Source organism: Hemibagrus wyckioides, linkage group LG06 (assembly GCF_019097595.1).
Source record: "Hemibagrus wyckioides isolate EC202008001 linkage group LG06, SWU_Hwy_1.0, whole genome shotgun sequence".
In the NCBI taxonomy this organism is placed as follows: domain Eukaryota; kingdom Metazoa; phylum Chordata; class Actinopteri; order Siluriformes; family Bagridae; genus Hemibagrus; species Hemibagrus wyckioides.
The window spans coordinates 16,525,215-16,552,503 of NC_080715.1; the positions used below are offsets into that span (position 1 = coordinate 16,525,215).

At 39.4% G+C, this 27,289-nt stretch overlaps 1 protein-coding gene and 1 long non-coding RNA gene across 6 annotated transcripts; one reads left to right on the plus strand and one right to left on the minus strand.

Annotated features, from left to right (window-relative positions):
- Window positions 1-261: 261 nt before the first annotated feature.
- Window positions 262-2,686, minus strand: sp9 (sp9 transcription factor). Its single transcript, XM_058390855.1, has 2 exons — window positions 2,524-2,686; window positions 262-2,118 (listed from the first exon to the last, which is right to left on the minus strand). Exons 1-2 carry the CDS (start codon window positions 2,542-2,544, stop codon window positions 820-822), a joined length of 1,320 nt encoding a protein of 439 aa, XP_058246838.1. The 5' UTR covers window positions 2,545-2,686; the 3' UTR covers window positions 262-819.
- On the plus strand, window positions 1,895-25,922 carry LOC131353785 (uncharacterized). Of its 5 annotated transcripts, XR_009204671.1 has the most exons (8): window positions 2,818-2,862; window positions 3,055-3,086; window positions 3,337-3,394; window positions 22,698-22,779; window positions 23,766-23,797; window positions 23,896-24,886; window positions 25,013-25,170; window positions 25,307-25,922. It is a non-coding gene; the product is annotated as an uncharacterized LOC131353785 (long non-coding RNA). The 5 variants fall into 5 exon arrangements; XR_009204672.1 differs by lacking the exons at window positions 2,818-2,862; window positions 3,055-3,086 and adding an exon at window positions 1,895-2,030; XR_009204669.1 differs by lacking the exon at window positions 3,055-3,086 and having other exon boundaries at window positions 2,820-2,975; window positions 25,013-25,160.
- Window positions 25,923-27,289: the final 1,367 nt, after the last annotated feature.

Consider the following 27,289-nt stretch of genomic DNA (forward strand, 5'->3'; position numbering starts at 1 on the left):
TATTGATGTGATATTTACAAACGTAAACACGTTATTTCATGCTTTCGTTGAAAACATTAAATAACGTTCAGTAGATAACTGACTAATAGTTGCAGGCATTTTAGGAATAGGTTCATTATTTTCTCACTAAAAACTAATAATAATAATAATAATAATAATAATAATAATAATACCATTTTAAGCAAGTGCATCAATACAACAACAAAATTGCTTTTGATTTTAAATACCTTTAATTACAAAATGAAAGCCTTATACGCGAGACTTTACAATTAAACATTTATATATTTTTTAGCAAGGTAAAGAAAGGAGTAACTGAATTTTAAATAGCTGTGTTACATACATACTGACATCCACAAAGTGCGTCGAAAGTAAAGAAAACTCCCTGAATTTCAGGATCCACCACGAAACAGTAATAAGGAACATTTACAGGGAAAAATATCATGTCATTTTGTCAATATATCTACACAGTTATCTCAACTCGTTTCCAGCCGTGTTCAGTTGGATTCACTTTCTCCTGCGCACCGATCAAAAGATATCGCCTTTCACAACACATTTTAGCAATCGACCTGTAACGTGAAATAGGCCTAATCAATTCACTTTTTTCCCTATAATCTTTCACCCAATTAATAGGCCCTAATACAAGCCTTATTTTTCCTATCTCAAAAAAGCTTAAAGTGTCACCAACACAGTTCATCCAACTCCTGACCCGTGTCTTTGTCCTTTAATTATAACCTACCAGGGTTTTTTTTTTTTGGAGAGAAGTTTTTTTTGTATCGATAGCATTTTAATGTCATTCGCAAGTTGGCGGGATCAGGTCGCTCAGGACTCGTGATGAGGAGACTGCTCTTTGACCGAGACCCTCGGGTTTACACCCTCCAAAATCAGTTCCGGCGACTCGGACCTGGGGGTCTCCAGGTTACTTGTGTCGGTGTCACTGTCGCTGCCTTTTTTGCCCCCTCCTCCGGCCGTATGCGTTTTGATGTGCTTGCTCAGATGGTCGCTTCTCATAAAGCGCTTGTTGCACACCGGGCACGCAAATCTTTTCTCCCCTGTGTGGGTGCGAAGATGCCTCTGGAGCTCGTCAGATCTGGTGAAGCGTTTTCCGCAAAAAAGCCAGTTGCACACGAAGGGCCTTTCTCCAGTGTGCCACCTGAGGTGCGCTTTGAGGTGAGATGTTTTGCCGTAGACTTTGCCACAGCCTGGAATGTGGCAACTGTGGAGTCCTTTTCTGCGGAGACTGGCACCGGCAGGCCCGAGCCTTTCCGCCTCCTGGCAGTTCGGGCAGTCGCACGTCGCCCTGCCCGAGTATCTCCTGGAGGATCTAGATGAGCTCCCTATTCCTGAACTGGCACCGGATATCATAGCATTGGCCGCCGAAGTGTCCGTGTACGTGGGGATGACGGTTTTGAAACCGTCCTGCGTCAACAGGTGCTGGCTGGTGGACAGGAGGTGGGACGCCGTTGGGCTGATGCCAGTCGAACTAAAAGCCGAGTGTGTGAGGCTCGAGAAGTCGGGGTTGTAGCCGCCGAGCTGGGAGTGGATGGCCTGCGGCGTGCCCGAATGCAGCGAGCTCTGCAGCGTGCCAGCTGGATTTTGCACCTCGAGCCACGAGCCCGGGTTTGTGTGCACGTCCCACCACGAGGACGCGCCGTTTGCCACCTCGCCTGAGATCGTGGAGTGAAAGCCGGACTTGTACCACGACTCGTACGGGTGTGCCATGCCCACTCGAGGGTACAGCGTCTCGGCAGACGTGTGCACTTTGGAAATGAACGCCGACTGTCCGGATTCTTGCGAGGTAACGCTCGCCGAGTTGGAAAACAAGCTGCTGTACTCGGTGGAGAAAGCGGATGAAGTTGGCGAGGTGGACGCCAGGCAAAACGCGCTATTGCTCGTGCCCGTCGTGGTTGTTAGTCCAGAGGTGCTGCGGCTCGTCGCCACGCTGAATCCTGGCAAACTGGAGCCCAAGTTGCAGCTGGACGAGGATCTTTTCCACGGATGAAATCCCCCTTTGGAAAATGCGCTGGAGTCGGGTAAAGTGGTCAGAGGACTTGTGTTGCCAATTTTATTACAGGTCGCAGCCAACATAGCCAGAGGGGTAGTTCCGAACCGCGGCTCTTCCTGAAAAAGAAAAGCAAACTTTGTTCCTAACTATGCAATAATATTTAAAAGTATAAGAAACGACATAACTGCTTTGCGAAAGTTTTAAGAAATCTGAAGTGAGAAAAGTATCTAGCTTCACATGGAGACTTGCAGAACTTTTCTTATATAATACGTTTAATCAAACAAATCGGAAAGCTGCTAAAAATGCATAAATACAATTTCAGCAGGCATTTTAAAATATTTAATTTAACGTGCAAATAAAAGCTTATTAGTTCACATAAATTGTCTGGTATTTTTTTTCTAATATTCGAAACACAACAAAAACACTATAAAGTTACAGGGAACTCAGCGTTGCGCAATGAAAACAGAAGTCCAAAGAAAAAAAGGTCATAAGCAAGCTTCCATTGAAAATTGCCGACTTACCCCAAGTATAGAAGTAGCCATAACCAGTGTTTATTCTATGGTGAACTTTTCAGGGCTACGGTGTTATTATGTTCCAGTTTGATTCGGACAGGACGCGTTTTGCTGAGGTCTCCACTCGGGTCGCTCGTCCCTTGGCTGAGGCTTCACACTCTACCTAGTTGTAGAGAGCGCCTTCTTTGAAGTACAGCTGCCTGGGACATTCGACCAATCTGCGCAGCGGATACTTAAACGACGAGTCGAGTTCAGCCAATAAGAGACGTGTCCATGACAGAAATACTAAAGTAGCATGTCAATCAATAACCGAGGTACCGATCCCACTGTCAGGCGTCAAGCGATCTGGTATTTTTAAGGGTTTTTTTTATATGTAGGCTATATGGCCATCAAGGCAAGTCACTCGACTTATAATAGAGTAGAGCTGATATTGGTGTATAATAAGCCTGCGGTCCTCTGTGGTAAGCGACTGATTTGTTGTTGTTTTTTTGTGCATGTCTTGGTATGTTTAATGCCGTTCCTGACGTTCGCCTGCGACAGCCTTCAGGCTATATGACAGGAAAAGATTTATGGTGACAACAAATTTTCTATTTTAAATGCATTTATTTCTATTTCTTTTTTTAAAAGTACAGTCTGCACACACTATTTCGTTTACTGCATTTTAACTGAATCTCCTAAAAACGTTTGCTTGCATCTTATGCTACATAGTAGTTCTATATGTGGTACTAGTTTGAGTTTGTATACATTTTTTTCTTCTTTTTCATCAATATTTTCGATGGCTCCAAATAATTGTACACTGATCGCATTTTTTGTAATTTGCAGTCACCTCAAGACAAGCCTGGAGGAGGAAATCAGAGGGGAATTACTAATCTCACAACAGGTGTGAAAGATCATGGGTTGTGTGTGTGTGTGTGTGTGGTTGTACGGGTAAATGCGCGCGTGCGCCCACAGCAGCGCTCCGTTTAAATGCCTTTGGAAAAGCAGCGCGCGCGTGTCCTACAGGATGCGACTTTAAATCCGACACACATATATATATATATATATATTTATATATATATATTTTAATAACGCTTTACACAGTTTTAGCTGTTGATTAAAATCTAAAATGAATTAAGAGCAAAGATTTAGCATGACTGATAATCGGGACAAAATAGAAGAATAATTATTACGCACATATCTCAGGAATTTTCCGTGTTGTTTATTACACGTATATTATCACATCATTCGTATGATTTTTTTTTACCTTTCAATGATGCTTCTTTTTTGTCTTTTATATGAATATCAATGCATCAGACCAATGTGTGTGTTTTTTTTACTTGTTAAAACATTTAAGGGTAATGGCATAATTTAACAATGGCCTGCTTTAGAGTGAATCATCATCCTTTTAAAAGTTAAAGCAATTTTCTTGAAAATGGCCTCGCCGAAAGCTGTGCATTACAGTATTCAAAATTGCCAAATAATGCTCCATTATAGAGGCTGAGCGGTGCCAGGCAGACCGGCCGCAATTTGCTCCAAAGCGCTTCGCTTTAAATCCCTCCTATGGAGAGGGGAATCTAAAAAGTTTATTCAAATTCGCATGACGGAGCCTCGAAAATTACTTCATTTCTGCAATTATAGTAAATTGACAGGCAAACAATTAACGCCATTAAATTTCTGTTAAAAAAAAATAAACGTATTTGGCTTCAGGTAAGAAAAGTCTCCCTCTCTTGTGCATGTACAACTTTCTCTCGTGCACTCTATATTACACTTGATTGTTTTATTTGTCTGTAATAAATTCAATCATTTTAATCTAGATTTCCTAAACGAATGCATTCGTAAATTCTATCCATCAATTTCTAACATTCGACAAAGGCGATGCTATTTCATTATGATCTGGTAGAGTTTTATTTGTCGGCATCTAGATGTATACACGTAATTAATTAAACAGGGCCATGAGAACATAATGTAGATTAATTATTCTTCTTATATGATTTATTATTTAAGAAGAAGCTATTTATTTCGGGATATCTGCAAAAGTGTTGATTTAAAACAATGTAAATAAAAAAGACAATAATTAAACACTACTAATTTAATGTATTGTTAATGCTGCGAACATGCATAACATTTTTTCATGTATTTTAACTCATTCATTTCTTTTCATTTGTTTATCATAAATATATATATCATGTTATGTGTGTTATTATCTGTAGTATTTTCATAGCTAAATACTGAAATACTTCTTTTTTTATAAAGAACCGAAACACCAGAGCCGTCAGCTGGTCTACCTGGCGTGCAGATTTCTGCGCCAATTAGAAGCCTATTACAAGTCATTACACTGATCAATGTACCTTAAACAATGCGGGTGATTTATTTGGCAAGAACAAAACGTTGTGCATCTATTGTGGTGAGGTTGAGTGACGGTACACATCCGTCAATGCTTTAAGCAGCTAAAGATAAATGATTAATCCGGACCTATTCGTTAAGGTGGCCTCTTACAAAAGGTCCCGTTCTCGCGCTAGATCTGGATCATTTTAGCTCCGCTTACTGTGTGTGTGTGTGTGTGTGTGAAGATGCGAGCTGGTGGGGGTTTTCACACAGGCTATGTTTTTTTGGTCTGCTGCCGCTGGCAGTGGTGTGTCCCCACCCTTAAGAGGAAAAGCGCATTTGTGGATAATTAACTAATCTGTGCAAACTTAAATCCTTGTTATCCACAGGTCCTTTAGTGCATCACCTCACACCCACCTGCTTGTTCCTGCTCCTAACGCGCAGGAGAAATACAACATAAACCTGAACAATCACTTTTACATAGCCTATTGTTGACGAATCTGCATTGAATATTTTAATTTCATGACGATTAAAAAAAATTGTATACTGTAAATAATTAAATCTATGAAGCGCGTGCTCGTTTTGAGTCAGCTTTGGCTCACAGTGGCCTCACCGCGATGCGCAGCTCTAATGAAACGCTTGATTACTATGATGATAGATTTCGTCATCTGTGTGCACCAGATCACGAGTCTGGAAATGTAGGGGAAATCTTTAGTGTTTACAAACAACAGAAACTGTTGCTTCACACCTTTGCTAGTGCGTTAACACAACGGAGAAAATCTGGCACATTCTGATAAATAAAATGCAACATTTGGCGGATTTGTCGGAAGTTTATTTAATTTAATGTACTGCGCAATGCCTTTTTAATGTCCTCAAATGGCAGTATGAAGTCATTAAATACACCCATCTGAAAATGTGCTTTAAGCATCCTTTTCAGCACAAATTGGTGTAATGCAAGCTTTACGCGTTACAAGGTGGATGTGCGCGTGCTCCTGAACTGCAGTGCACACGTGTAGGTGTGTTGATTCATACCGCATTGATATAAAGATTAGGCTTGGTTAGGAGGAATGAAGTTTAAGCAGGGTTAGCGTATAGGTCTTAGTTGTCCATGATGCGCATTAACCCCTTTGTTAAGTGAGATCTCTGTACAGACGTCTAACTAGTCCTAAACTACACAACCTAAACTGCACATAGTAGTTGCAAAGTATTTATACGGTTTAAATGCTGATCACTGGCCCAGAGATGCTATACAGCTTAAGAAAAAAAAGGCTCCTCAAGAGTTCCTCAAGTGTTCATTGGATGATTAAGAGTTCCCAGCTTCCAAGAAGGGTTCAACTTGGAACCTGTGATGTTAGAGAAACATTATTATGTAGGGTTCCATACAGGCTTTATTCAGAGAGACAACCTAAGACCCTTTAAGAATGACAGAATATAACCAGTATGAGATTTTCTTTGTGTTATCATGAATACTCATCACTTACTGGCTTCAGAAAATGATTTCAAGTGTGTGCTTAATTGCCATTAGTGTTTATTAAAACTTTAAGGGGCCAGCTTACTTGTAACTTGACATTTTGTGTAATCTTTGTGTGATATATATGTGTGAGTTCATGTTAAAGGGTGTGTGAGACATGTAAAGGCTCTCAGTCACGCTATAGTTTAGTGATGAGTCATGTCCTTGAGCATCTGCTAGGTCTAGTTGGGATGAGATTCTACCTCTTCCCCACTCGCTCCTCGCCTGACTTCAAGGAGAACAGATCACTGATTTCAGTGTTGGTGCTTCATACTCAGTCAGTGTGACTCAATGAGACTTTTCACAAGTTATTTTTGATAACAAAATTTGAATTCCAGTTGATTGGCTTCATTCTATTGTTTTCTGCCCAAAACTTCTAGTAATATAATAATACAAGCACTTCTTTTGTAGATTTACAAAAAAAAACCCTCGATATTTAACATAGCTCAGATAAAGAAAATTTGAATGTCTGCAAGCACACAATGGCACATTCTATTCTCAAATGAAACAGATCAACAGTGTGACTTGAAAAGATCAATATCTTTGAAAGGCAAGCATTTCAGTTTGAATGTTGAAAACGAAAGCGATTGTTTAGCTGCCGATAAAGTGATCTAAGAACACAATTATATATGGCATGTGCTTGATATGCTCCTAACTGCATTTCTTTTATCTTCATTAAGGGAGTGACATTTGCAGTAAGTTAAAGACAAACAGTTTGCCTGTGTCTTATTATGGCCACTAACTGCAAACTGTCATTTGGCATCAGCAAAACAGCTCTTGGCAAAGCAGAATGCTTATCACATGTCATCTGTGCATGGCAGCACAGAAATTACATGAAGCTCCTGCTCCACTCCCAGCTCCTTTGTACTCTCGACATCTTCTTTGTCTTACACAATTAAGGTGTTACACGGTAGAATAATTTAAATTGCCAGCTCTAAAATGGAGACCAGGGCTCTTTTTTAAAAATAGCAGAATTTGTTTACTGATTGTATGCAGCTATTGACTTTCCCATTACATGAGAAGAGCTCTGATTAGTGGCTGTACAATGTTCAGAGAGTGAGGCAGAGCAGGCAGGGTTACAATACCGAGCATTTATTCTCATTGTTCTCTGGGTCTCTCTACCCAGGATTAATGCTGGACACAGTAATGAGGGTGTCACGGCAGGTCCGAAGCCATTTTCCAACAGTCGCCTGGCTCTGTGTGACAGACGGCATCTGCGGCTCCTGAAGTCTCCTCAGACTTTGATGAGGCTCCCTGCCTCTCTGACATTTCCATATGTTGTAGGATCGTATGGAAGGGCATTTGTTTCATGTTTTTCCCTGGCTGCAGGTGAAGCCCATCATTATGGTGCTGTTTGTAACATAGAGATCAGGCGAGAAGGGATTGTTTTCCCTAGAGTAATATACACGCACTAGAACTGGTAGAGGCAGACATGCTGAATGATTGTCCAAACCCAAGAAACAAATCACAGAAGGGATGTACTTGATTTTTTTTCCCCGTTTGATTGCTCTGTGTGTGGCCACAGGATATTCTTGGTTTGTGTCTATATCATGATGCTATAAGGTGAATGGATATCTAAATAAACCACCGTTGTCCTATTATAAACACGTCTCCTGAATAACAGCACAGAAAACTGATTTTTTTTTTCTCATGAATTTACAGCTCTCTGTCTTGACCTGCCATTGTTTTCCTAAAGTGGATTCCATTGAGAATAAGTGGTTGCACCACCACTTAACCATTAACCATTTCTATCTTTGTTTTGTAATTATAGAAATGTTTTATCCGGTGTCAGATGGTACATGTTTCCACATCCAGGGAACTTCTTTTATTTTGTCTGATTACATGGTAGTGGAGCATGCATTTTCTTGCTTCAGATGTTTGCCAAAATGTGTGGCGTGCGTTACAAAGAACAGAGAGATGACTTATAGCTCAATTCCACTTGTGTGAATTGTGTGTTTTGGCAGTGCATTAATTCCTGCCACAATAGGGTTTTGCTTTTATTGGTTTGTAAAACCAGCGTCACATGAACCAGAAAATTCTTTCCTTGATTGATTTTGATTTTGAGCTCTCTTTATGATGCTAAAAAGCAACGTGCAATCTATAGTCCTGAATGAGTGAATTTGTCACCTGCGTCTCTTTACTGCCTGTGAGAATTGCTGATAAATTAATGATCAAATCATTATAATAGCACTGGAAAGGGCTGAAGTTGCCTGGCAAACAGTATGTCTTTGTAAAGTACTCCAGGTTATTTTAGGTGGCTGTATGGCCATGTTTTCACAGACAGCCAGCGGATCAGCAGTCTGATTGAAGCCAGGCAGCAGTCGAACTAGATCTGCAGCTTCACGTTCAGCTGTTTGAAGTCACACAATCTTGGGTTGCTCAACAGTCCTGCAAGAGTGTCTTACCGATATTATGTTTTTCTTTTCGACCATCTAATGACTTTGAAAAATCTGTGTAAACAGTGGATTTACTTTCAGTGGAAGCTTCCAAAAACTATTAGACGGGATGCTGAAAGCTGATGCCTCAGCATGCTTCATATCCTAAGAGCTTGCAGAAGGGGAAAGTTTCCTGAATAGATTCCCCAAATATGACTGAACCTGTGTGTGTGTGTGTGTGTGTGTAGTTGTAGGCGATGTGATACAGTATAATGATACATATGTACACAATACAGATAAAGAAGGCATTTGTCTTAACTTACATATCATCTATTCTATTCTATTCTATTTATTCTATTTGTTTTCTTCTGTTCTGCTCATCAAAAAGAGCAGAACAGAAAAAAACAAAATAAAATAGTACAAATCTCTTAAATATAATCGAACAGAAAAGTGCTGTTCTATTCCGTTCTTTGCTGTTCTTCCTATTCTATTAAATTCTATTCTATTTTATTCCATTTTAATAAATTCCATTTTTATTTTGTTTTGCTCTTTTCTGATGTTCTATTCTGTTCTGTTCTCCTCAATTACATTCTGCTAATCTCTTCTCTTCTCTTCTCTTCTCTTCTCTTCTCTTCTCTTCTCTTCTCTTCTCTTCTCTTCTCTTCTCTTCTCTTCTCTTCTCTTCTCTTCTCTTCTAGTCACTTAATTTGTTTGTTTTCCTTCCAGTGATGGGGAGTGCAGCTTCGTCCCATTCCCCTGCTTTTCTGTTGGTCTGAGTGGTCGAAACCCTCTCCTCCATTCCCAGTTGCCTCAGTCTGGTACACATTTACAATTTTTTTTATCCCATCTTGTTATTCTTGCTCAATATCTGCAGCAGCCAAAATGCCCCAGCACAGCACATTTTAACATGGCCTGGATGTGGTTGATCAATTGAACCACTGCTGTTATACTTGGCTCCTCCAAACCCTCCTACTCACTAATCGCTAGTGACACCAGCACCTGTGTGAGGCTATTCAGAGCAAGAAGCATGTGGAATAGTCGCTGCGAAATAGCATAGTCTAACAGAGCAAGGTTGTTATTTTACAGCAGCATATCCCAAATAAAGCTGCAGAAATACGGTTGGACAATCAGGACAATCAGACAAATCCTGCCATGTTTACTCAAGGAATGGAAATAAAAAAAACTGTGCTGTATTCAGATGCTTCTTTCTCATTGGTTGGAGGCATAACCACAATGTCTTGAATTACACAGAGTAGCACGACGGTCAGAGGTGGCTCCAATATTTTTTCTGTATTGTGGCTGTCGAAATATTATCATACTTTTTTGTTCCCTTGCATGATTACAGCCTGTTTCCATAGATTTCTTTGTGTAGCTTGCAACAATACTGTGGTTGTCTGTTTATTGTGAAAAAGACTATTTATTGTGGTTTACAATGAAGGTTAACAAGTGCTGTGTTGCTGTGTCATGTAAAGTGTTGTCAAGCTGTAATCCCAGTTTTCACTTTAGTCTCATCGAGTGCTCATCAACTTGACTACCTAAGTGAATTGTCACTTGGCTTCATTCTGAAACACTTCAAGGTGCCAGAGACTGTAGAGAGAATCATGTCTTGCATAATGTGTCAAGTAGCACAAAAGAAACACCCAGAGTGCAATATTAAACCAATGCTTTATGGAGAAGTTGCTAAATGTAAATAAAGATTAAGAGGGAACAGTATGCTGTTGGTTTGGTATTTTATCTGTTTTGTACAGCACGTGTAGACGCAGACGTTAGTTTTAGAGTTTTGTTAGCCAGGGAGCAGTTTGGGGCCTTGGACAGTGAGTTAGATGTACAACCGCATAGAAAATCTGTCCAATTTACAGTACACAATGATGCATTTACCCTCTCTGCAGTCATAATGTGAAATGTGATTATAGTCACTGAGCAAATCTACTGTATTTTAGGATCCATTTGCAGACAGACAGAAACAGAGGAGGGGGTCCGAATCCAGCGCTGCGTGTTTGTGCTTTGTGTTGAGACAGTCAGTGTTTAAAAAGAGCATTTTGATTCGCCTCCGATCGAGTAGGCTCTGTCTGCCTCCACTCATCCTGGGTGATTAGACTAAAACATTTGCTCGTCTTGACTGGAGATCGAAGCGGCTTCACATAACGCTGCTTGATTGAAGGTCGAAATATTTTGAATTCTAATGGAGACTGTGTACATGAATTGCCTGAAATAGACTGTAGAATTTCAGCACTTCCTCCCCCTCAAACAACCGCCACCCCCCCCACCCCTCACTCTTCTCCTCTGTGGCCGCTCTGAAAAGAACGGTTGGGAATGGCTGTGGCTGATGATCATAGAATTACTGGATGGTGATTCTAAACCCCTCAAAGAGGAGTTGCTATGGAGATCTCGTTCCAAACTGTGAAATGATTCCTCGTCTGAAAGGCTGGGGAGAAGAGGGCTGAACACATCATTGTTCAGGTGGTGGTTGGTTAGGAAATTGCCGGTGCCTGAGCAATCAGTGCTGCTGCTATAGTTAAGGTTCTAAAACGGTTTGTTCTCTGAATGATGTGGGGCAACAGTGATGTGCATATGATGGTTCCTTTCAATCAGACTCCACTCAGACTCATGGGGTTGGGAGAAATGACAGAAAGAGTGGGCTTGAATGAAAGAGGAATGAAAACCATTATTGTCTCTCAAAGCTAATGAAATCTAGGCCTGTCTTGATCTAGCTATTCTTTGCCTGTATAGTTTGAAAGGTTATGTTCCCTATCAATGTATAACCAATTCCCACTGTTTCCCCATTATAATATTATGTTAATTACATTATACATTACAGAAATTGACCTTGGAAATCTTTGTAGATTAATTTGTATTTTTTTTAAAAAATAGAAATGTGCCTGTCAGCAATATAGATGAGATATTCTGTAGTCATAAATGTTAAGATTTGTTATTGATTAGCATTATGCTGGATGATATACACACAGTTCAATTGAACTAATTTTCTTTTTAGATCATAAGGTTTCAAAGTGGCATGATATCGATTCATTTTAGCTTCAGTATTAAATACTTCTGTAACTACAGCACAAGCAAAGCCAGTCCACTATAGTTGTGTATTATCTGATTATTTTCCTGCTCTGAAGACACAGCTGAATTGCTTCTTCTGACAGACTCATAAAGTAGCTTTTATGGCTGTGAATACCAAGGCAATTGCAGCCGTGTATTTGTGTAGAACCTCTTAAAAGCAAGCCAAGGAATGCTAGTGATATAGATGTTCTCTTCCTTTTTTTACGTGTGAATACTTGCAAAGGAAGTCGACTGCCACTGAACACTGTAATTTGAGTGAATGATGTTGATCACATGATCTTCTAGCCATCATAAACAGACGATAGGAACATGTTCTGCATCAGTCGTAAATTTGTTGTTTATCATTTTTTGCCCCTCGTAAAATAGCATGCTTTATTTTTATTATTTGGCTCAAAATTTTTAATGATGTTTAAAATATTGAATGTGAAAGATTTAATAATTAATATTTTCTCATTCCATACAGTATATACAGTATAGTATAAGCAAATAAATTATGAATTGAAAGCCATTAAATAAACTGTTCAAGCAGATCAGGTCTTTGTACAATATAATGATCTACTTATCAAATAAATTATTTCATGTCATTATATCTGTTTCACCGTCTGTCCACATTACAGCACAGAGACAAATGTGCATCGCTAAGAGCACTTTGTGAATGTGAGTGTGTTTGGGTGTGTTTACACACATGCATTAAAGTCTATGTGAATGCATGAGCGAGGTGTGTGGGTGGGTGTACTTGCACTCACTTGCCAGCAGCACTGTTTTCATTGAGAAATGATCCAGTCAGGCTGACTCTTTTAAAAAATAAAGGCCTTTGTTAGGTCAAACAGTAAAGACACACCTGCTAATGGGATTTCCAAACATACAGTAACTAATACACAGCAGTAAAATGTTAAGTGCCAGATAGACTTGACTTCTGAAGCTCCCCCTACCTCCCCTACTTGCTTTTACAGTCTAACTTGTGGCTTGCCATGGCGCCGCAGCCTCGTAAGAGCGGTCTTTACAGAGGTCTATTCAGTCCTGCTGTTAAAGGATTTTCCCTTTGCTTCTGTGTCCTCTTTGCCTACTATCTCTGTATGTCCTGAGGAAATACAAGGTCCTGACATGTTGTAACTGATGTCTGGTAAGATATACGATAAAAGGGCATGACTCAGAATTGTTGCAGTTTAAAAAATCTGAACAGTTGTGTAACTTTATTTAGTAACAAGCACGTCTGAAATGAAAAGTCGATGTTTCAAGTCCAGTCATTTTTCGTGCCGTGTGTTTGTTCATTTCTCAGTACAAAACAGCATTCATACATACTGGGGCTGACTTTGTATGTAATAGATTTTCTGTTTTTAAGCAAAGGACACATTTAGTGGAAGCAACAGGAGCAACTTTGCTAGCTATCTAAAGCTGTACATACATGACTCAGTAACTGCCTCAACTTTCATAGACTCTACAAAACAGGCACTGTCAAGGGAAGTGAGCCAAACATCATCCATTGTTCCCAGAAAATGCAATGATGTATGCAAGTCATGTTAGGAATTGCTCCACTGAGTGCTGCTCCATTTAAAATATTGCCACATACAGCCTACAAACAAAGCTAACGTTTGTTGAACGTGTCTTTGCTATCTGCTAGAGCTTTTACTTAGAAAATCAGGATCAGGAGACATGGCTATTTGATCAGTTCACCCTGCTGTTTCAGTATCATGCATTGAGCTGGGACTTCAGAAGAAAGCTGCTTTAACTGAATCAGGTCAGGTGCTGAAGATGCTAGCAGTTTCGTCATGCTCTTTTCTTTCCACGTAATACTAGATCTATGAAGTGGTCTTTGTCAGTAATATAATTTGAGACACAACACTACAGTTTTTTTCTTCTTCTTTTTTTGTAAGAGTTTAAGCCAGCAGCACAATAATCACAATATTATTGGCGATCAGTATGTGTGTACATATAAAAGAATATGACTGGATTACCATTAAGTCACTTCAATTTCTCTTAGATGAAGATTTCAGACAGATACACTGTGTATTGTTTTAAATAAAACTATCAGCGCTGGAATTAAACCTTTTACGGTGGCAATCAAAAGTTTCATTATGCTTCCATTAAGTTCACTAGCTAAGAGATCAAGTAACAAAACTAAATAATATATTAATTCTATCAACATTAATTAAAATAATGAATAAAGAAACCAGGAGAACAATTAATTTTATTAAAGTTAATTATATTAAATTTTATTAAGTCGTAAGGGATTCTTCTTATATTTCCAGCTCGTTAGCAGCAGGTCATCATCACTGTAGGTTTGCTTTCACACAGAGAAATTTTACTTGTCACATCTGCTATATTTGTATTTTTTCAAGGGTTGAAGAGTGAGTATTGTGTACAAATACCATCTTTACTCCAAATATTGAGAAGGCATGACTTCCTCACCGTGGTATTTGCTTCCTGGCCCAGATCTCTTTCAGACATGGTCTGTTCCACACCTGAGCTCACTTGAAGCAAACCCTAGACCACAGTTTTCAAGCTCAGTTCCCAGGACTGCACCCATGTTCAAAAACAGCTTTCACACTTGACCACACACAGCCAAATGGTGCGAAATGGCCTCGCTTCCAGAAAAAGGTGCAAGTGTGAAAACATCCTAAGGCTGACAGCTTTTCATAGGCTTTCTAGATAACGCTCAGTATCCCTGAATTCTCAGAGATTCCATCCACCTGTATTGTAATTCCAGTTCTCTGGTAGAAAATGATGCAGCATCAGACCAATGGTCAGGCCCAAATGAAAAACCTTCACAGACTTATCACTTGGGTTCACACCAACCATAATTATTTCTTGTGTAACAATACCGGTCACACAGTGTGTACCAAGGAAACCTCTTACCACCGGGAGGAACAGGGACTGCTCCCAATCTTTCATCGGCTATCTCTTGGTGCATTTTCCATAGAGCTTTCAGTGTCTTAGCATAATATTAGCCATGTTTAAACGAAGACTGTCTTATCCCTTTTTTTTAATAATTAATATCTCATTTTCACTCAATCTCTCTCTCTCTCTCTCTCTCTCTCTCTCTCTTGCATCTTTGTGTCCATGATGTCAGAGATGCTTTAAAAATTTCCACCTAAATTATTTCATTGGTTTGGAACAGGACAAATCCTCTAAAAGCTCTCTCCTTCTCTTTTTTTTCTTAAGAGTGTCCATTTTCACTCTTTATTATTCTAATGCTGATTGTTTTGGACAGGGAATATTACTGTGTCCCAAATCTGGAACACATTCATGGATTAAGTGGATGTCTTGTCAGTCTAGACAATCAAAGTGGAAATTGCTTGGTGTCTAAAGCTATAGCTGAGCACACAGATAAGGCGACTGGAGTAAGTGTCTTTCCTGAGCTGAGTATGCCCAGAGCACTTTGATACACTTGTCCATGCTTTTCCAATGAGTCATTGGGTTCCAGTCCATCGTTTCATGGATTTCTGTGCATGGGAGTGATTGGTTCTGATGCATCGAGGAAGTCTGCATTTAGAGTGGTAGAAGGAGCAAACTGATCAACTCTAGTGTACTTTTTCAGGAGAGAGTGAGAAAGTTTGTCTCTCTATTAGTAGAAATAAAATTGGTGTCCAATAACTTGCCAGTAACTGGCCAAAAATTTTTTCAGTCCAGGTAATAAAATACTAGTAACTATTTAAGGTTCTAAGTAACTATTTCCAGTTACTCCACATGTACATCTCTTCTCACACTTGCAGAGGAGAGATGCTGGAGTCCTGGTTGTGTATCGGATCTAATGCTCAAGGCGTATTTCCATCATTGTCTACATCCCTGTAAAGGACCCCCTGCTTATTCTTGGATAAGCCAGAATGTTTGTGTCACAGATGTGTTCTCAGAAGTGTGCTTCCTGCCTCTTGTTTATTTCCTGTTTGTATCCATTTTGAAATCTTGAATATGTTTCTGATTTTTTCCCCTTTTTCTCAGTGCACATGCCCCATTAGTCTTAAGCTTTGCTTGAATTATTACTTGCAAAAAATACAATTCTCCACAGAAAAAAAAACAACAATAATACAATGCAACTTGAATTCTGTGTTATTCTTCTTAATTCATATGTCTCTTATCATCCAGGAGTGATTCACATAGCATTATTTTCACTTGAAGTTCAAGCATGAACAGGGCACACAATAGCACATTTTCATCCCAATCAGTGCCGAACTCGTAGCTGGCAAATTGGAGCAGCAAAACAATAATTCCCTTGATTAGCCCCTTTCTGTGTGCAGTAAGTGAACTGTTTATACTGTGGAGTACCTCAGAGAGACGAGAGCAACCAAAACAGGCTGATTAGGCACCGAATAATTGGATAACGTCATTTCAGCAGGACAACCAAGAGCCTGATGACAGCTCCTTCCAGACAGCTCAGCCTTGGATGACATAAATGAGGAACAGGGCACTTTGACATGAATTCAGTGCTGTAGATTGTATGTGTTTCATATACTGTATGTGTTTCATTATTGATGTTAAAGGTTTTCTGTTTCATGATATCGCAATTGAGAAGAGGTTATTTTGTGTTGGTTTTTGGATCTGAGAGAAATGTGAAATAGACATGCAGTGAAGAATTTTTTTCCAAGCCATGACTCACTACTTGGGTGCTACTTGTGGTTTCATGAATGAGCACTTTAATCCAAAACTGAATTTGCAATAATGTTTTAATACTACAATACTACTACTACTACTACTACTACTACTACTACTACTACTACTACTACTATTATTATTATTATTATTATTATTATTATTATTATTATTATTATTATTATTATTATGGTGTACTGCATGTGAGAAAGTGTATGTTGGTATGTGTGTGAAAAATAGGCATAAAGATTAGTGGGCTTATTTTTTCTTGGGCATTGACTGAAATCCTGAATTATTAGATGGAACAAACTACATTTTCCAGTGCAATGCAATGTCCAACACATTTCAATATGCATTTGCTTTTTCAAATATATTTTCGTAAATAGCTCAGGATCAATACGTTTAAGTCGACTCTATTCTGATTCTCTGTCGTGTTTAGTTATATAGCCATAGCATGAATCATCAAGAGTTTCTCAATGAAACATTGCTGAAACTTGTTTGCCAACATTATCATGGCTCCTGTGATGAATGATTGATATATAGTAGGTAACAAGTTCTACTGAAGTCACAGTTAAACTGCCAGAAGGAAAGTAAGGAACAGATGTGATGAAGGAAAAAGCACATGCCATACATACTGGCTCATTTCTTTCAACTCTGAAATGTTAATCTGAACATCAGTATGAAATATAATGAGTTTTACTGCAAAGTTTTATATCTCAGCAACAGGTCTCTCATATTTTACTTTAAGTGATATTTAATGCTTAATGAAAGTAAAAGCTGAAATGTTTGTGGATATAAATGAATTGGATTCGGTACATTTCACAAAGGTGAAAGTGTGTTTTGTAATGCAGGGGTCTGATATATAGCTTACTGCTTTGTAGCAGAATTAGAGGTGGCTCCTCTTCAGTGGCAAATTTGCTAGTTGACATTTTATTTAATTTTTACTTTAATGTCTGTCTTAACATTATCAATTATAAAGAATCGTACATATATTAAAATAAGCAAGTTATTAGATATGTTGATTTGATACTTGATGTCTTATAAAGTATAGATCCAATGCACATTTCAAGGCCAAACGAGTTAGGACAACAGCAAAATTTTGCCTATCAACTAATTCATTAGTAGTGATCCAATGGCTGAGAACACTTTGGCTCTACTGAGCTGGACCGATTCACATATTCTGTCTCTTTTCCGCAGATGAAGGCAATGCTATTACTCTTTCAGAGCTTAGTCTAATCAAATTCCTCCAGGGAAACCTATTTTCTAAATTTGAGCTGTTTGTTTTTATTGGTTTCATTACCCTTTTCTTTTTTATAAGATGAACAATCACCGATCAAAATATTACAAACAATTTTCTGGTTTAGAAAACAAAAAAAATACAGTGAGCCATTTGAAAGCCGAAATTGTCAACTCTTATTTCTGAGATGAGACAAATGATCTGAGTCACTGAACGAAACCAAAATTCCCATCATTACTCATTAGTCCCAACAACAGACTCCAAGGCCTTTAACAAAATCACTAACATAGGCGACTCAGTTCCCTTGCTGTTTGTTATTTGCACATGCAAACACATGTAGCTTTCGCACACAGCTCTAGAGAATTGGATCTTAAGTGTTTAAGAGCTCTATTATCTAATCACTCCCCTGATTAGGACACTTTACCATTTACTCAGTTAATCTATTGAACAAAATTCAGATAGAGGTGATAAAAGTGGTACAATTAAATGACTTTGTGTTTACATTACAGGCTGCATACGAATGAACGTCTTGTGATTAATCATATCTGTATCAGTTTTACGTGTATAGCACTTTTAAAAATGGAGCTTGACATAAAGCAGCTTCACGGAAATCCAGGTAGATCATTTTAATGTAATTTTATCCCTAATGATGAGTTTAAATTTATCAGGGGAGAAGGTGGCAAGGAAAAACTCCCTGAGGTGACAAGAGGAAGAAACCTTGAAAGGAACTAGACTCAAAAGGGAACCCATCCTCATGTGAGTGACACCGGAGGGTGTGATTAGACATCATTTCACTTCTATAACTGTATATTATAAAGCACCTATGTGACACATCTAAACATCCCAGTTTAAACCCATGTACATAATTTGTGTAATTTATTATATTTATAATGTATTATATTTATGATGAGGATGTGTAGTATACAAGGTAGAAAAGGATGTTGGTTGAAGATGAACGTCATCTAATCTCAGTGTACTGTAATTTTTTAGAGCAAAATAAAGTATTAGACACGATTAATTGGCCCAGTTTAGCCCCCAAGATTTTCCTTTGCCATCCTTGGAAGAGTCATTATAATATTTAATAAACTAGTAATGTTTGTTAGATGATCCCGTCTAGTCACCAATAAGTCAACATCAGTCTGGACCTAAAGAGCAGCAAAGATATATCAAATCTATAAAAAATATACTATACTAAAATATATAATAAACATTTAAATGTCTACTTTTAAATTGAATTCTACATAGGTAACATCTCCAGAGATACATAACAGCTGATATCGGCTAGCTTTCCTCCATTTGTAAAAGCTTTATTCTTCTAGGTAGTTAGCAAGCTAGTTAACTAGAGCTAAATTTCAGAACAGCTAGTTTGCCTGCAGACCTAATGCTATAAATAATTCAGATTAAGTAGACAAACTGTGATGAAATTCACATATTGGCAAAGGCTGTGATCAAAACACAATATGAGTAGCTTTCTGTAATGATTTACTGGTTTTAACATGTGGGTTCACACCCTGTTACTTCAACCTTGTGTAACTAATAAATTTGATTAAAGAGACATTGCTCTAATAATAAAAACATTATTAGAATATTCAGTAATTAATCGAGGGGTTGTAAGATAAGTTAGATTATAACATTCCATCAACACTGTGGAATGATCTGCTGTAAGACAGATCATCCAGATATACTAAACATGACATTCAGGAAGCATTAGTGTTAAAGTTACTGCAACTAGAATGTTGCAGCAACGTTGAGAAAATGTTTAGAAATGATACACAGAAAAGACGACAGATTGAGAATTTTTAAGAGTAATATTCTGAAATCCTTTTGCTAACATGCACAGTTCTCATCTGACAAATGTATATATTTCCTTCTCTCCTCATCTCCCTGCACTCCTCCTCCCCCTGGCCCATTTCTCTCTGTTTTTGTAGCGAGCAAAAGTACTGGAGGGTCAGGGGGTTTCCTGCTGCAGAATTCATTAATAGAGAGATACTTAATCAGAAGCTGAACCCGGGTCACCACGCTGCACTAATGAAAGTGTTTTCACCAGCAGCTTTTCATCTGAAGTAATACTCAAATCATAGCACTACATACGCTCAGTGCAGCTCCCACACAGCACACAGCATGGCATTGTGGGAAAGGGCTGTTCAATGGGTGACCTACAATCCCATAGTAGATATTAATACAGTAAATGTTTAGAATGTTCTTCAGCAGAGATCAGATCACTGGCATGTATTCTTTCTTTCTTTCTTTCTTTCTTTCTTTCTTTCTTTCTTTCTTTCTTTCTTTCTTTCTTTCTTTCATTTCTTCCTTCCTCCCTTCTTTCTATTCCTTCCTTCCTTCCTTCCTTCATTTCTCACACTCTACAGCATGGTGTTTTGTTTTTTTTTATACCCAATTGTGTGTGTCATTGTGACTGTAGTACAGACGTTGTGTGTGTAATGAAGCAGTACAAGCTCCTCCAGGTGTGTGTCTGCGTCTTAGTCTGTTTGTGTTCAGCCGGTTTGTCTCTCGCATCTTTAAATGCAGAGATAAAAACCCCAGCCTGTGTTAGGTCGTGTGTTGGCCATGTTGAGGGCAGCGTCTGCTGTGACCCCGTTTGTAGACAGTAGTAGCAAGCGTGTGCGAGTGGGGGCTGGGAGGGCTAATCCTGCTTTTCAGCCACCCCATTTGAGGCCGGGCACACGCAAACCCTGACCGCTCATTATCCTAACAAGAAGGCCATTTCACCTGCGACTGGGGGCCCTGCATGGCCCCTGTTAGTGTAATCTTCCTCACACACACGCACACACATAAGCACTCGCACACATGCACGCACACACACACACACACAAACTCCGCCAGACCCGACGCCATTCAGGACAAGCAGGTGGCCACTGACGCACATAATTGCAGACAATTTGAGGCAATGAATAAAAATGATCTACATTACTTCTTGCCGAATGTTGTATGTGCTTGGTGCCAATAGAAATCTATGGAAGGGCCTCTTTTAGATGCTGAAGAAAAGAGCCTATCAAAGGCAGTTCAGGAGGAAAGGGGGAGTAGGAGTGATTAATTTCTTAAAGAGTGAAAGAGAGATTTAGTACATTCAGCTGACTGGCATCTAGGAAGAAATGAAAAAGCCTGCAACAGAGAACATCTTTCATACTGTTTCCTCTATATAATCTTCAAACTCTATGCATTACTTCTTCTATAGGCTTTGCACAGCTTTCTATAATGTTAAGAAGCTTCATCAATACTTGCTAATCTTGGGAGTGTTCATAAATGATGATCTCAGTGTATGCAACTTATTTTTGCCATATTTCAGCAACTTTTCCTACTGGACAGATGTGCACATCTATAATTAATGTATTAGTGCATGATCTATGTGTGTATACAGTTTCACAGCAGCCAAAGCCTCTGTTAAGTTGATTGAAAAGTGTGACATGCCCAGTGTCAGAGCTGATTGTGTGCGATGAGGCGTGAGCAGATTCGTTAATTATTGACCTGAATGTGCTGATAATGCATTCACAGCTATTTATTTTAATATGTCCAATTACAGCACCATACAAAGCTTCTGTATTCAAAGTCAAATTAGAGGGTATTTGTGTTGGTCACGCCGGTCCATTAGAGATAACATGGAGGGAGAAATAAAATAAAGAAAACCACAAGAAAATGCTTGTTTCAGAGCTGCTGTCCACTGAGAGGTAAAGGCTCAGTCCAATCCAAACAATAAAACATCTTAAATCCCTTCAGAATTCCCAACTTCCTGGTTGCACGTGAGCGGGTTTGTGTGTTTGTTCATCAGTGTATGCGTGTGAGAGGATGTGTGTCTTTTATTAACACCTGCCTAGCGGAGCGGTGCTGCACTGTGTCGGCTAGCTGATGAGCGCAACCTGGCACGGGTTCAGCCTGTGTCACCGCCAGTTTGCTGTTTCCATTTCACACATGATTAATTTCTCTGAGAGGGAGAGAGAGAGAGAGAGAGAGAGGAGAGAGAGAGAGCAATAGAAAAGACTGAGAGGGAGCTAGTTTGCAGTGAGAAAGTGAGAGACAGACGGGCCGAGCATGGGAGACAGAGGGAGAGAGAGAGAGAGAGAGAGAGAGAGGGTGGCCCATGTTCGGCCCACGTGGCTAAAAGTCTTTTAGAATTCCTGCAGAGAGGGCTGAGGGGAGAGTGAATGCAGCCAGCCGGGGATCACTGAGCCTTTGTGTAATTGAGGCGGCAGCAGCCTTCCTTTCCTCTTCATTTCAAAAGGAGCAAGGGATTGTGAAGTGCAGGGAAGGGCTGAGGGGAGAAGGGGAGGATGGAGGAGGGGAAGAAGGGAGGGAGAGGGCTGTTTCAGGGGCTGGAGGAGGGCTCTTTTTTTTACGAAGGGGGAGGTTAAGTTGACAGGAACAAAAAGAATGTGTTCCGCTAATTTCTGCAGAGCTGCATCAACAATAATAGGCTCAATTTCTTTATTGCAAATTTTATAACTGGCTCCCTCCCCTATTTCCCACCCATTCCTGCTTCCAGAGCCTTTCACAGCTCACATATGCCTGTAGCCTTAACCCACAACAGCTCTGAGCAGCACTGTGTAGGACTGAGACCTGCTTCTACAGGACTGCTAATTAATACCTTACTGTAGCATATAGTCTGTCTGACAGTACACTGCAGAGAACCAGAGGGGAACTGAAGCCTTAACAATAACTTCCAGTTCTCCTTAATCCTTTTATTCAAAGCCCCTTATTCAGACCAAGTTAACATTTAAAGAGAGTTAGTACATGTGTTGAAGGTGTAGAACTATAATAGAACGTAGAACTGATTTTAACAAATGCATAAGAATGTCTGCCTCCCTCTCTCTCTCTCTCTCTCTCTCTCCTTTCGCCTTGGGCTTGTGTATATATGTACACACAAGTGCATTAGCTGTTTATGTACATGTGTATTTTGTTGTGTGTGTGTGTGTGTCATTCCTGTTATGCTCCTGGCCCCTCTGTGTTATACACAGCCAAGTGAGCAGCATTGTTCAGCACTGCATCAGCATGCCGTGCATTTAGGAAATAATTACCCAGGATCCTGCTGTTTTTATATTCTGTTTCATCTTCTTTAATGGCTGCTTCTTCATTCACCTCTAATCCCAAACAGGACATAATGTGCAGAATCAAGCACCGGCCTTCGGATGAAAAGGAACATGTTCGTCACTGTCCCCAGCAGAACAGAAACAGAGGTAGGCCTTTAATCTTCACTTAAATCTATTCATGGTCCTGTGTCCTGTCATATCATTGGTGCTTGAAGTAAAATCTCTAGTTTGCAGCAAAGCCTCTGTGCTGCAAATCACCAGCTCAAGTGCATGGTGTGCTTTTAGGGATATTTTCTGTATTATTTTTGAGCAAACTAATGACATCTGTGTTGATACTGATCTGAAGAGTTTATAGGCACTCCTGCCGAGCCGACACAACATTTTCTTTTGGCATGGCTTCGATTTTTCTCCCAGCGTGACCCTCAAAGGGAGGGGGGGGGCTGTTTGGTTGAGGGTTTGAAAAATCCTCATTTTTGAAAACAGCTCTTCTCTATGTCTATAATAGATCTAAACGCTTGTAGCTCAACACACATCACGATTTGCTTACACAAACTACCCGAGCCCGGCATCTCACCTCATAAAAAATCAGTACTGCTGCTCACATTCTATCATTATACCACATCATTATATGAAATAATGTAGTTATTAATTCATGTTTTTACCTCTGTGGGTCATTTATTTAAAATAAATGTATGGAAGTACAGAAATAGTTTAACTTTTGAAAAATAAGGTGGTACATACATGCATTCGCTCACTGCTCTCGTTAGCTTAATGTCACTGTATTATAGTAGAGCTATGAAAAGCCTGAAGCTGTACCACATATTATAGCGTTTCCCTTGTTTAGTTGCATTATGGGTGACTCCATCTCACCGCACTGAGCCATCCCTACCCAATATTCTGTACTTCATTATAGTTCTGTAGCCACATGTTTCCTATCCCCATTAAAATGTCTAATTTTCTTATGATATCAAAGACCATACAAAATAAATATTTGTAGACTGGAAGTCAACATGGTAACTGAAATCACATGGTAAATGCCAATTACTCAAAGGAAATGCCTTTTTGAAGTATTCTGACAGCTCGGAAAGGCATCTCTTCAAGGCTGAAATATTTTGTTTTTAATTTTTATGCAGTTTCTGAGTGACTGGTGTCTCATTCCTTATGGGTGAGAAATTCTTCCACAATTTTTTTTTTGCTGTTGCACAATATTTAACCATTACGGATACATCGCTGTGTCTTAGTGTGTCTTCTTTTTCTTCACAGGTATCGGACACATTCGGCAGAAAATACCACACATAATACCATGTTATAGATTTGTTATAAAAAGCATTATACATGAACCTGAAGATAAACATAACATTTTCCATTTTAGTTCACAGTTGACGCTTGGACTTGCACAGACTTTCACTCCACTGGCATGATGTCTATCAGATGCTTATAACTATATACCTACCTGTGATTGGCTCATCTGTGTCTCATCACCAGCAGGAAACGACTTCACTTCCTTTAATAATGACTTCATACAGAATTATGTGCCGCCACAGTGTCTCCCGGTTTTATGGTGTTCTTCTAGTGTAAATGGTCCAGTTTATTCCGATGTCACCAAAACACACACACACACACAACGTACATAAACAGGTTGTGAGACTACTGAGTTCAGAACTCTATGTTCTGAATGTCCACCAATATCTCAACTGATATTCAGGGATTTATTAAAAACGTTTATATATATATAATTTATAAATAGAATAAAATCATGCATTTTTACTTAAATGGTCCTTATGATTCAAGGATGCATAGCTTTAAATTGAGGCAGAAATATTATCTGAATATTTAAATTTGACATCATATTTTTTTCCTTCAGAGAGTAACACACACAGTCCTAGCTCACATTAATAAAAGATGTCACCATTCAACTCCTGGTTATCAACCAATTCATTCTGTTTTCTGTGTAACACACTGAAAATAAGAAGCCTTTCTGTTTCCAACCCCCCAAAATGTCCTAATAATATTTAATTTTTTATTTAAAAAAAACATTAAAACCTTTTTCAAAATGTTTTGTAATATTTTAACATAAATTAGTTACCCATGCTTTTAGTCCCCTCTGTAGTTAGTGACTAAACGTCTCTGCTCTTTCTGTTTACAAGTGAGCAGCTTGTTAGTAATGTCAAACGCAGGAAGTTGTTTCCGTATGACTCCTCACGCCACTCCTCAGAGCCTCTCTGTCTCTGCCATCCACCGCAACATAAATCAGGTGATTCATGACTGCTAGATGATCAGTCACCAATGAAAAGGCTTCTCCTCCATGTAGCGTGCATGTGCATATTTGCGAGTCTGTGTGCTTCAAGTTGTATGACGGGCAATAAATCTCTTCCTTTAGCATTTAGAGCACATGAGTGCGTCTTGGAGCCGGAGTGGCCCGAGGCGATCTTGTTGGAACAATGCTGAGATCAAAGCACTGAGCTTTGACAGCCAATGAGTGGCTTCCCATGGCCGAAGCAGCAGAGCGACGCTCACACCTGTACCAGGTGATTACAGGTAGATCAGCCTGTCTCTAATTGGACAATAAATGCAGCTCTCAAGCTCACTAATGGAGACAGTCTGCCTTACAGACGCCATGCTGCCATTTGGCCGTCGCCAGCCCTACCTGAACCTCTCTCTTTCTCTCTCACAGTAGACATGATGACATAAAGAATGAACATGCAGAGCAAACAAGATGAATTATAATTCAAGACTTTAATGTGAAGAAGACTGACAGAGACACAGAGAGTCATACACACCTTTAGCAGCGCATTTGGAATTCACCGGAAGCATTTTTTGTCATGTCTAAATCTGTATATAGCTTTGGGTTACAACTCAGATTTGTGACTGAGACTGAGAAAAAAATCTTAATAGATTTTTCCTGTGTGTTGAGCACAGACTGTGGAAGACCTTCTTTAACACCACTACCAGGGTGATTATTACACATCTCCTGCACTGGGCACAAAGTAGACTGTGATATATTTTCTACTCCAACTCAAAAAGAAGAAGATATTACTCCGGCATGTGACCTTCGGGATGACAGAATCTTGCATCATGTAATAAAATGATAGAGGAAGTCTTTCCCTCCCTCAGACGCTTGGTCAATTGCTTGCTTAAGGGTTTGTAGCCATGAATCTGAGTTGAATGGAGCTGAGATAATTTTTGTAAAAAAAAAAAAAAAAAAAAAAAAAAAAGAATATTCTTTTCTCAATTTTTATAATTGTGTAGAGAGTTGTAAATAATTGTCATTTGAAAATGTTGTAGTAAAAATAAACCTGTTAAAAGCAGTCAATAAAACGATTTACAACAGGCTTTGTTGTTGCGTTGCTCATTTGTTGAAGGTGCATTGTATAGAAACGAATAGAATTATTATGATTACTCTGTTGGGGGATGGTATTGTACATGTACCTGTCTCATCTGATCTCATCTGATCTCATCTCATATTTTAAACTGCTCTTCAGTTAAAGATGCTCCCTAATTTCAGTTTCTTATGATGCAGACCATAAGGGCAAGACAGGAAGTCAGGGGTTTGGTGTTGAAATCTTCGGGTTTGGCGTTGAAACACCACTCGTACTGCAGCTCTAAACATTCACTAGTGCATCAATTTACCACAACACACCCCACTGACCCCCTGCTCCAATGAGGAATTACACACACACACACACACACATACAGTATATATACAGAAATTCATTAAAGCAGGGATCAGAGAACCAATACAGCTGCCTTTCATTCTCCTTCTCTCTGCTGGAGACACTCCTCTTGTGTGTGTGTGTGTGTGTGTGTGTGTGTGTGTGTGTGTGGTGGTAGTACAGTAAAGGGCATGTGTGTGAGAATGTGTACATGTGCATGTTTGAAGTCTGTTGGTGTGGCGACTGGATGCTCGTTTGGATGTTAGTGTAATTGTGGTGGGGAGATCAAAGCCTGGCAGGACAAGTGATGTTTCAGAGGTAGTCTTTAAATTTCTCTCTCTCTCTCTCTCTCTCTCTCTCTCTCTCTCTCTCTCTCTCCCCTCCAGCCACTGGTTGCCCCCTGCACATCTTTGCTTGTAAAAGATGATTAAGGCCATGTTTGTCATGCCTTTACGGCATTGCGTGATAGGGAATAGCATCTAGTGCACTCTGCCATGAGCTCTTGTCCCACTGAATGGCCTTATACAAATTACCTGCTCTGATTTCAGCTTCCACAATCCACCTCTCTCCAGTTAATTACACCACAGCCATCTCTCCCTTAACCACACTAATATATTTATTTAGCTATTTATTTGCCTTACGCATTGGCATAACTAGTATTTTTCCATAGTAATGACATTTCCATTTGATTTGTCATGTTCAACTGGAATGGATGCAATATAACAGCTGGTCACAGATTTCAGTGTAAATTTTAAGAATCTTTTTAGAAGCTTTACAATGCGCTCTAAAGTCAATTGGAGCCTCTTGAGTAGGTGTTTTGACCTTTAAGAGAAAGGAAGCATGGAAGCACTGAGTGAGTCTAGCAGAATGCCAGAGTGCTAATGCCACTTAGCAAGCATCTTGGTAGGGTGCTTTTCCTAAGTGTGTACGTGCATGTGTGTGTGTGTGTGTGCATGTGTGTGTGTGTGTGTGTGTGTGTGTGCATGTGTGCATGCATGTGCATG

What these genes read in the sequence shown, in the direction of transcription:
- sp9 (XM_058390855.1), bottom strand. Translation starts at nt 2,544, where the DNA reads ATGGCTACTTCTATACTTGGG. An exon ending in TGGCTACTTCTATACTTGGG is followed by an intron (nt 2,119 to 2,523) that starts GTAAGTCGGCAA and finishes TTTCTTTTTCAG; the next exon opens with GAAGAGCCGCGGTTCGGAAC.